Consider the following 10,823-nt stretch of genomic DNA (forward strand, 5'->3'; position numbering starts at 1 on the left):
TACTGGGATTACAGGGACTACTGGGATTACTGGGACTACTGTGCTGGTTTTGAGGCAGGACAGGGTTAATTTATCGTTAGTAATATTAGTATAAAATTTTTCCCATTGTTAGTAGTATTGTTATTTTTGTTAATGATGTAATCAGGAATTTTTATGCTTTTTGCTGAGAGAATGAAGATAATCTGTTGGTTTTGGGAGCCCAGCGTCTGGGCCAGCCAGGACCAGCTGGGCGCTCACCTCCACGTTGAAGAGCGTGGAGCCGTAGCCCTGCCACTCCTTCACCAGCGCCATGTACTTGACCATGGCCTGCTCCTGGCTCACGCCCTGCAGCTTCCTCCACTTGTCCAGGACGCTGGTCCGCACGGCGGCCGCCTCCTCCCTCATCCAGGCCTCCAGGCTGTTCTCCTCCTCCAGCCTCTGCCGGCTCAGGGAGCCGCTCCTGAAGCTCCGCCGCAGCGTTCCCTCCAGGAAGCTGGAGCGTTTCCGCTCCGCCGTTCCCGAGCGCTCCGCCACGGAGCCGGCGCCGGCGAACGTCTTGGCCGAGTTCTGGACCCGGGTCCGCAGGCGAGCCATGGGGAACACCTGGGACATCTCGGGCACGGTGGTCTGGGGGTTCTGGTCGCCCAGCAGGTACTGGAGCCGGAGGGCGGCCAGGAACTGGAGCGTCTCCTCCGGGGCCGGATAGTGGCCCTGGATGACCGCCTCATGGGCCTGAAACCAGATCAATCCAGTTAATCCTTCAATCCAAACGATGCAGTAAGGAATCATCGCTGCGCTCATGTGAAACATGGCCGACGTGTTAATGAACTGGAGGTTTTCACCTGTTCGAACATGAAGGCGAACTCCACGCTGTCCTTGGGAACGCCGTCCGTGTCCAGGAAGCAGTACAGTTTGAAGTACAGCTTCCAGCCCGTGTTGCTTTCCTCTGCGCTCGCTGAAAGTCTGCGGAGCAACGATTCACTACATGAACTGGACCCTCAGGAGAGAAACACACTTGGATCAGACTGGAACTCACACAGAGGCTCCGTCTTACTTTTCAAACTTGGCGAGAACGTCGGCCACCACGGTCCGGCTCTCGATGGCTTTCTCTGAGGCGTCGTTGTGTTCGAACAGAGCGAACATGTTCCTGCTGTCCTCCATGGCCAGGCCGCGGATCAGCTTCTCCACCACCTGAGAGACAGACATAAAAACAATGCAGGGCATTCTGGGTAAACACAACAAAACAAACATGCTAGCTTAGCGCTAGCAGGAGAAATGTCTCATGCTTTTCAGTCAAGGACAGAAGAGAAATCCAGCAACAGCTAAAATCTGAAGATAATCCAGTTTAGTTTCCATTTGGTGAAGAAGGAAGTTGCTCTCAGTGTTTTCAGAGGTTTGGTGTTGTTTCCTTCTGTGTTGTTGGTGCAGCGCCCCCACAGGCAGGGAGGGGAACAGGTTGGTTTGAGAGAACCAAATGTGTCAATTCTGGTCCCTAATTGATCCGAGTTTCCTGGACCATCAGGAGGGAAAACATCCTAAGTTGAACCCTAACAGCCTTTCCTGACCAATTACTAGGAACTAAAACTTTCTTCTTTTCAAATGAATCAGAACAAAAATCTAAGGCCAAACTGAGATGTGATGCTTTCGCATCAGTGGGTTTGTGGGTAAATAGTTGTTACTGCTGTTGTTGGGTGAGGAACCCACCTCCCCTGCCGTGGTGTGTGAGTTGATGGTGATCTTGCAGGAGCCTCCGCCGTGGCAGTGCACCGTGGTGCTCATCTCCTGCCGGGCCACGATGGAGCGGATTTCTTCCTGCGACGGCACGTTCTCCCGGGCCCGAGTCTTCTTCAAGGACTCGAAGGCGAAGGCGGCGTAGCGGTCCATTTCTGAGGCGGGGAAGAGCTCTCTGGTCCTGCAGAGAGATCACATCCCGGTTACAGGTCAGACGTAAACTACACAGGTGAAACAAACCCATCCAGGCCTGACAAAGCAGAATTTAAAGGAGACCCGTCAAGCATTTTGAATGTTTTTCCACTTGAGTAGAAAAACTCAGATACGGCTTCTATAATGTGTGGAGTAACAAAGCGGCGCTCTGCTTGCCTCTTCAGGTGGAACTTCAGGTATCTCAGGATGCTCCGTGAGGGCATGAAGGTGCAGCACATGCAGGCCAGGATCTTCCAGCTGCAGAGGTTCCCCGGGCCGCTGGGCTGCGGCGGCCGGGCCGTCTGCTTGATCAGCTGGCAGTAGAGCTCGTCGCGCAGCGGCTTGAGCTCCTGGCCCGTCTGCAGGATGCCCTGGATGATGGCCACCGGGTCGGCCACGCCGTCCAGGTGCTGCAGGGAGCTGAACACCCGGAGGGCTTCGTCCTGCAGGGTGGTGTAGCTCCGACTCCGTGACGCTGCGTGACGGAGGAACAGGAAGATGAATCACTCTCCAGTGAAGCAGGTGGGTTAAGTTGGTTTTAGTTATAGAATCGAATTCTTAGAGCAACATTTTCCACTCTGACGGCCGAGTCTGAGGCTCACCGCTCAGCTGGATGTCTCCGTACGGCAGCGGCAGCAGCGGGGAATGCAGCGGGTGGTGGCTGTGGCGGAGGATGGGGTTCCTCTTGTAGATCTGCTCCACCACCTCTGAGTTCAGACAGTTCTCCTGCAGACAGAACCAGCTGGACTTTACCTGCAGCTCTGGGTCAGAACCGTTAGTTTGCCTCGCTAACTGAAAGGTTAGCTATGCTAACCCTAAAGCATTGATCATAATTAGTTCAGCTAACGCTAAAGCGCTAACTTCAAACATGTTGACATCAACAGGTGCTGCAACAGCAGATCTCTTCTACATATTTATGTTTATATCTTGGTCTCTACTGTTTGAATAGTGAATAAAAACAAACATTCTAAAAGTCGATGTCTCTTTACGTATTCTGTATCTTTCCTGTTGGTTCCCTGGACCGACGGTGAGGCTGTTAACCCTCGTTAACTCCAGACATGGAGGAGTTTCTCTCCTACCCTGATGTCCTGGATGAGCTGCTGGGTCGGCGTGTCGATGGGAGCCTTGGTGTCGATGACGTTCTGGATGGAGCTGGCCCAGCGCGTGGCTTCGTTCAGCAGCTTGCAGTAGAGCCGGTACGAGTGTTTCCGCCCGTAGACGATCACGTTCCAGTATCCTGCAGCGCAGCAGCCGCAACACGAGAGTCGTGTTAAAACAACGGGACCCGGGACGTGAGCCCGTCATGAACCCCGCTCTGACCCACCGGTCTCCTTGTAGAGCTTCTCATCGGGCTGCACCACGGAGCAGAGGCTGTTCAGGACCAGCGTTCCCAGTTTCAAGGCGTTCCGCTCGGAGCTCTTGTAGTAGTCCAGGGAGTTGTGGGTGAGCAGGAACCAGCGCTTCTTCAGCTTCAGCGACGCCTTGGTGCTGTTTTTCATCTCTTTGTGCAGCCAGCCTGGAGGACAAACAGCATTTCATCTCCTTTACTGTTTACCTGTATGAAACTCCTGCTTCATTTGCTTTATTTCCTATTGAAAAACATTTTGTTCAGTTTAAATTTGTTCTTTTGAGCAAACTTTGTTCTGTATGTAGCTCCATACAGCAGCAGCTTCATAAAGCCTTCAGCCCTGAAGCAGTTAGTGCTTCGGTCACAGACACTGAGCTCAAATATCATTTTACTGACTGAAGTAGGTTTGATTTGTTCCATTTATGATCATTTTTATTCTTTATGTGAACTTTCTGCTTGTGTTGCTTTGGGGCTGCAGCAATGCTAAACTTTAAAAAGACAAGCAGCAAGCTAAGGGCTAGAGAATAGAGTCTTAACAATATAACCGTTTAAATCCACTTTGAATCTCCAGGTTGTGTTGAGACCTTAATGAACTGGTTCTGCTCCAGTAGCAGTCTGTGCTGCTCGTCTCCGCCCTGAGTCGTACCTCTGATGATGAACTCCTGCCCGTCGACGCGGGCGTCTCCTTTGGAGCGCTGCAGCAGAGTGATCCAGTGGTGCATCTCCTCGGGCGTGTCGGCGTTGCAGTGCAGCACCCGCTCCGCAGTGATGATGACGAAGGAGTTCGGTCTAATTTTAACAGGAGAAGCTCAGAGTCAAAAAAACAACCAGAACTGGGAGTAATATGAAGTGTCTGACCTAAACAAAACAACAACACACCTCTCTGGGTTATCTGACGCACAAACCGAGTCGATCATGCCCACATCCAGCGTTCCCTGCAGAAAGACAGGCGAGGCGTTGAGGGATTAGAGGAAGTCGCGTCTTTGCTGGATTCGGCAGACGTTCTGCTCGACTCACCACGGCGTTCTGCGGATTGGCCTGCTCATCGTGCATCTCGCTGATCTCCTGCTCTGTGGCGCCATGGACCTGACTCAGCACGCTGAACCACTGACTGCAACCATGGAAACACAATCAGCATCAAAAGGTCACGGCAACAACAGCTCTTTCAGCTGCAGAGGCCATGTCTGCAGATAGCAACAGCAGAGCACAGCAGTGGAGACGTGGTGATGTGGGTCATTCAAACTGAGATTTATCCACAGGGACCTCTGATTCACAGAACTCCAAAGCAATAGCACAAAATTCACTTATTAGTTGATTTTTTTTTTGTAGTTAATGTTGAAAATATTCAAAAAATTATAAAAATTTAAAATGCAGTTTGCGAAGCTGAAATTCCTCCATTTTTTTGGTGCTGATTGCCTAAAACCCAGAGAGGTTGGATAAAGAAGACTGTGATCAAAATGATTTCTACTGTCTGTCAACAGATTTACGTCTATTTGGTGTTGGATCTGCTAAAACAGGAAGTTACTAAGTGTTTCTAAAGGGAGTCTGTAAAATCAGAGTAACTCTGACGACACCAAGCCTTTGGGTTTCCCCGCCTCAGACTGGACTTGGACTGTAAAGACACACCTGGCGTCCTCAGCAGACTCTGCGATCAGGTGGTAGGTCCTCTCTGGCATCACGATGTCGATTCCGTTCTCCTTACCCGTGTTATCAACGATTTCTCTGCAGAAATCAAAAACAGTTCTTAGAAGCATAACCGGGATTCGATCATGTTTACTAAATTTGACCTTTGACCTTACTTGGCATTGTGCATGTCTAGCACTCCCTTCATCTTCTCCTCGCTGTCGTTCTCAAAGTACATGAGCCGGCTCTGCCGCAGCACGAACCAGCGGCGCTTCCAGTTGCGGCGGGACAGCGTGGAGGAGCCGCCTCCCTTCTTGTGCAGCCAGCCCTGCTTCAGCGCCTCCTGCTTGGCCCGGAACCACAGGAAGGTCTCGTCCTTCAGGACGCACCAGCGCCGCTTCCACGTGTTCATCAGGCCTCCTGCAGACCAGACCACAGGACTGCAGTTCCTGCCACGGCGAGGAGGACGGCTCCCAAAGAGTCAGAGTGGATCAGAGGAGTTACCTTTGATGAAGAGGAAGCTGTGGAAGTACGGCAGAGTGACGCAGCTGTAGACCGAGTCCCGGCGGTACGACAACTCATCGTCTGTGTCAAAGCGGTCAAAGTCGTCTTCACTGTCCTCAAACTGCAACATTTCAAAGGAAATGATTCAACTGAAGCTCCCTGGGATTTAAATGACAGTTTTAACCCTGTTGAAGTTGAGTTTGGTTCATAAAGCTGCACTTGAACGAAGCACAAGACATGCAGAACAATGTGATCTGGAGTGGAAATGATCATTCACCACAACTAACTGTGACTAGCTGCGATGCACGGTGGTGGAGGGCTGATGATGTGGGTTATGACAAGCAGTGATTCAGCCTGGAACTAGACTCACATGTGGAGGAAACAGTCTGACCGTTGAGGACGCGACTCACCGATGACTGAGCGCCTTCGGAGCTGAAGCGGTAAGCCCCGGAGCTGTTGTACGTTCCCGCGGAGCCCCTGTAATCCGGAGACCACTGGCCGCTGCGGGGGTTGGAGAACGCCACGCTGCCGCTGGACACGATGGCGCCCTCGTCGTAGTCGTCCTGGTCGTAGTCCGAGTCCTCGTCTGGAGGAATCAGCTCCACCAGGTCGTCGGACGGCGCCTCGGACGACGCCTGCGGGCGGCAGAAGGCGGAGTCGCCGCTGGACGAGACGCTGTGGGCGGCCGGCGGTAACGGCGGCAGCGGCGCGTGGAGCAGGGTGGTGAGGGGCATCGCCGGGATCGGAACGTCGTTGGCGTACGGGTCTTCTTCTGACGAGTCGTCGCTCGTCCGGATTCCACTCGTCCGCTGGCCGTCGGAGTGGCCGTGCTCGCTGGGGTTGGGAGAGTCTTTGAAGGCCTCGTCGTCGGCTCCGAACCCTTCATCGACCTCCTCTTCGTCATTGCCTCTTCTCCCTCCGTTCTCCTTCTCCTCCTCCTCCTCCTCCCCGACGCCCAGGGAGCTCTCAATGTTCCTCACACACTCATCGATCTCGTCGAAGTTGAGCGAGTCCAGGAACTGCTGCGCCGCCTTGCAGGCCTCGTCCTCCAGCCGCTGCAGCTCCTGATCCCGGAGGCGCTGCAGGCGGTGGAGCGACGCCTCCGTCAGGGACAGCTCCTGCTGCTCCTTCTGCCTCTGCAGAGCCTGGATCTCCCGCTCCAGCCGGAGGATCTCCTCCACCTGGGACGCCTCCTGGGGGCGGATGGCCTCCTCCTCCTCGCCTGCCTCCTCGAAGACCGACTCCAGCTCCTCTGGGGTTTCGGGGAAAGCTGCGGCTGCTTCCTCCAGCTGAGACTGAGTGAAAACTAGAGAGGCCAGCTCCTGGGCGCGCTGCAGCTCCTGGGCGCGCTGCAGCTCCTGGGCGCGCTGCAGCTCCTCAACGCGCTGCAGCTCCTGGGCGCGCTGCAGCTCCTCAACGCGCTGCAGCTCCTCCAGCCGCAGAGCCTCCTCGGCCTGGAACAGAGGAAAACATGGAACTGCGATGGAAACACGTTTTGGACAACGGTGAGTTCGCTGAGACGGTTTCTTTAACAGCAACATTTCATCTTCGACAGCTTTCACTTTCTGAGGACAAGTTTGAACCAGTAGAAATTATGATTTTAAAAGTTTCTGACAAAAGATTTGAAAATAATTCTTCGAAGCCCCCTGATATTTCTATAAATATTTAAACTCCTTTAAGAAATTTTTTTGCTTTTGCATCTTTTAGGTCTGAGACTTTTTCACGTTACTTTTGGTTAAATGATTAAATAGATTTTAATGCCTTAAACTTTAAGTTTATTGGTATTTTCTTCATAACCGTACCCTCTGTATTCATGCGTTTCTTATACGCCCTGACGCAAAGCGACAGTGAAGCTCATATTGCAGATATGTTTAGGATTAAATTGTAAATAATGAATTAGACTCTACTTTTAACTTGACTAAAAACCACCAGTGTCTTTCCTGCTCCAGCATTTAAACTTTGAAATAAGAAAATGACGTTCTGCACCTCTTCGGCGCGTCGCTCCGCCTCCAGTCTCAGTCTCTCTCTGCATAAACAGAAACAGCCAAACGTCAGCGGCCATCAGCAGGCGGGTTGGAGGACTAACTAGGACGAGCGTCACCTCTCCATCTCTTCCTCCATCTTTCTGCGGCGCTGCTCCTCCTCCTCCTCCCTCTTCCTCCTCTCGTCCAGCAGGCGGCCGACGGCCCGGCGGGCCAGCCGGCCCCGCTGGCGCTTCTGGAAGGTGAGCGCGGCCCAGCGGAGCAGCAGGAACTTCCTCCTCCAGTAGAAAGCCCGGTAGTTCTTCTGAATGACCACAATGCACTGCAGCAGCCTCCTGTACTGCTTCCTGGAGGCGGAGCCGCATAAAATGGTCATTAAATGTGGATAAAAACCAGAGTTTGTGAGTAAAGGTGTCGGGACGCACCGGGCCATGTAGCCCAGGACGTGGGCCTGGATGACCATGGCTGCCTTCAGCACCTCCACCTCCCTCTGCTTCTCCAGCCGCTGCTCCAGAGACTCTCGAAGGAAAACCTGAAGGCAGGAAAACACAATTCATGACGGATTCAGCTTCTCCTCATCTTTACAACATCTAATGACGAAAATCACAATAATCATCCAAATGGTCCAAGAACTTCCTAAAAACTATGAAGGAAAAAAGCCTCAATAAACACAAACAGCTTTACGTCCATCTGACCTGAAATCAAGGCAGGTTCATAAGTATTCATACAGGCTCATATATATANATATATATATATGCACCTCGACCTGTAGCAATAATAGATTGATCAATTAATCACATGATAAATTAAAATTAGCTGAATAATTTCCATTCTGATGATTAATAATTTTTGAAAAGCAATTTTGTTTACAGACATAATTCATTTTATTCATGGTTTTATTTATGTCTGTTTATTTCTTATTTTTATTATTTCTAACAGACTCTTCTGTTTAACCCAGTGCAGATATCCACTAGCTGTGGATTTTAAATCTTTTATTCACAATGAATAAAAGATTTAAACCCAGCAGAATTAAGAAACTCCCTGAAACGCTGAACAAGCGTTCGGCGTTAATTAAACCCGGAACTTCGTCTCCTTTTGTTGCAGCAACTAAAGTCAGCAGATTACAGCGGCGAGGCGTTCCTGCCACAGCTCCGTGCGAAAAGACAGAACCTACCGAGCAGCTGGCCGTTTTATGAGGAACCGGGCCCACTGGGCCGGCGGGTTAATCCGATTAGGGAGGAGGAAAATGAGATACGGGACTCGGCCTCTGGCGGCCGACATGGCGGGGAAATATCACAGGACTGGGAGGTTCAGGAACAGATTTCTCCTGTTGAATGAGGAGCTCAGAGTGTGTGTGTGTGTGTGTGTGTGTGTGTCTGACATTGGTGAATCCTGAGCTCTGAGGCACTAAAGAGATTTTCTGAGCAGACGTCACCTCGTCTTGCATGCAGGTTAATTAACGGCAGCATTACATGCATGAACACGAAGAAACCAGTGCAAATTTTGAGCAAACTTTTAAAATGTAACAAAAAGAAAAAAGAAAAAACAACTGGGACACGGAGAGCATGATCTCATATCGATGCCACGTTTGGCTGTAATGAACAGGAAGCAGAGGCTGGAAACTGCATGGAGGAGAACAAACATCTCAGGAAACGGAGAGTTTTCTCCTCTCAGCTGGAGAAAACGTTTGCTCCATCAACTTATTCAATAAATGTCTTTCTATCTCCTTTTTAGCGCATCAAGTCTCTTTTGGAAAAGTTAAAACGGACCTTTTTGATAAATTCAGGATGTTTTTAGCTGCTTTTCCAATACAAATGTCCAAATTCTGCAAAAGTCGAAAAAACTATTTTCAATTACGGTGTTTTGATCAAAGAAACAAAATGAAACACGTTAAGTTTTGTCCACACATTAAAATCACGCCATCATCCTCATACTGTCGCTTCTCTGCTGTTTCTCTCTGGGTGTTGATCACATGACTCATGTGAAGCAAAAAAAAACATTTTCATTGCTGTTTTTTTGCAAAATACAATAATTTCTATTCAGCTGAAAAACCACTTAATCCTAGAGGAACGTTTTTTTTTTTTTTTTAATCAGATATTGTGAGTTTATTCAAAATGTATTTTGTTATTCCGATTTGCACAGTTCATGGAAATGCATGTATTTTTCATTTGCCGTTTCCACAAACTGTTTCTAATGCGGCACTTTAAAACGCCCATGAATAAAAAACGTTGATGGAAACACAGTCAAGGCCAGAGCAGAGAGAAAACCTGCTGCTCCTGCAACGTGGGCCGAACCTCAGCAGGGACGTCAGACACGGAACAGAAACCAAACCCGTCCTGCGCAACACGGAAACAACGGCCTCCCTGAACAGCGGCACACGTTTGCATCCTGACGAGTCGCACAGCAAAATCCTCTTTAATCTTTACTGCGTTAATTAGCACAACAAAAAGCTCGGCTAAGCCTCGCTGCGCCTGATTCTGGCCGCTCCGGGTCGGGTCGGGACCTCAGAGGGAACAGAGCCGCTTCCCGTCCGCAAAAATTAAGTTTCAGGCTCTAAAAGCACAAGGCGGAGCTCAGAGGCAACAGTCGGGACATGAGCCGACTGAAAGGAGCTGCAGGCCGTAAATCTGTCTGAGGGACAAAGTGGACGAATCCCTCAGAGGGACACAGCATTGATTTAGCGGCGGCGCTGAGTCTGTGGCTCAGCAGGAGACAGGAAACAGTCAGGTGACGTCACAGATAACACCTGGTGTTCAGGTTTCACACTGGAAACATTCAAACTGCGAAAAGAGAGAAGCTGAACGTGTTAGGAGGGTCGGCAGCCATGATGGCTCAGCGCTTTTTGACGTATCTATATCTATATGACAGCACAGCGCCCCTGGTGGACAGACTGATGAATGGTTTCTCTGCATGTCTGAGTTTGGAGATGTTAACATGTTAGAGGTTCTTTCTGGTCTTGAACCGGTTCTACTCAGGAAAACTGAACAGAAAATAATCAAATCTCTACTTAGCTCAACTTTTATCAGTGATTGTTGGAGTTAATATTACACTGGAATATCAGTCATGCAGATTCTTACGGGTCTTTTCTTCTCCAGATTTCTCCAAATTTAAAATTAGAACTCAGTCACCTCTGCAGAATATTTTCTAAGTGTGCGAGTAAATCCGGAAAGAGGTGCAGAGGGAAATGTGGAAGGATGGAGTAAGAAAGTAAGGAAATGTGGATGAAAATCCTGATGCATGGAAGGAAGAAAAGCTTTTCAGACTTTAAAAATATCTAAATCAAAATCAAACATTTTTCCATGTTTTATCTCTTCCTTGTGTTCTAAGCCAACATCGACACACACAGGTTTCCCCCTCCTGCAGCGTCACACGGTCCTGCTGTGGTCGGTGGTCTGTGTCCCCATCTGTCACTTTCCCACCACACACACACACACACACACACACACACACACACACACACACAC

General features: G+C 50.0%; 1 protein-coding gene across 2 annotated transcripts in view; it reads right to left on the reverse strand.

Annotated features, from left to right (window-relative positions):
• myo10 (myosin X) overlaps positions 1 to 10,823 on the reverse strand; it is a 101,227-nt gene that overhangs the window by 2,761 nt on the left and 87,643 nt on the right. For both annotated transcript variants that reach the window (XM_017309984.1, XM_008434789.2), the window contains exons 22-39: positions 7,785 to 7,891; positions 7,479 to 7,706; positions 7,364 to 7,403; positions 5,788 to 6,831; positions 5,378 to 5,498; positions 5,050 to 5,293; positions 4,877 to 4,972; positions 4,268 to 4,361; positions 4,130 to 4,185; positions 3,897 to 4,039; positions 3,227 to 3,418; positions 2,982 to 3,139; positions 2,505 to 2,628; positions 2,080 to 2,377; positions 1,684 to 1,891; positions 1,034 to 1,170; positions 822 to 942; positions 238 to 711 (exon numbers count right to left, since the gene is read on the reverse strand). In XM_017309984.1, the coding sequence (XP_017165473.1) occupies positions 238 to 711; positions 822 to 942; positions 1,034 to 1,170; positions 1,684 to 1,891; positions 2,080 to 2,377; positions 2,505 to 2,628; positions 2,982 to 3,139; positions 3,227 to 3,418; positions 3,897 to 4,039; positions 4,130 to 4,185; positions 4,268 to 4,361; positions 4,877 to 4,972; positions 5,050 to 5,293; positions 5,378 to 5,498; positions 5,788 to 6,831; positions 7,364 to 7,403; positions 7,479 to 7,706; positions 7,785 to 7,891 (3,885 nt within the window). The remainder of the gene's footprint in view (positions 1 to 237; positions 712 to 821; positions 943 to 1,033; positions 1,171 to 1,683; positions 1,892 to 2,079; positions 2,378 to 2,504; positions 2,629 to 2,981; positions 3,140 to 3,226; positions 3,419 to 3,896; positions 4,040 to 4,129; positions 4,186 to 4,267; positions 4,362 to 4,876; positions 4,973 to 5,049; positions 5,294 to 5,377; positions 5,499 to 5,787; positions 6,832 to 7,363; positions 7,404 to 7,478; positions 7,707 to 7,784; positions 7,892 to 10,823) is intronic.

This window comes from Poecilia reticulata, linkage group LG17 (assembly GCF_000633615.1).
Source record: "Poecilia reticulata strain Guanapo linkage group LG17, Guppy_female_1.0+MT, whole genome shotgun sequence".
NCBI classification, from domain to species: domain Eukaryota; kingdom Metazoa; phylum Chordata; class Actinopteri; order Cyprinodontiformes; family Poeciliidae; genus Poecilia; species Poecilia reticulata.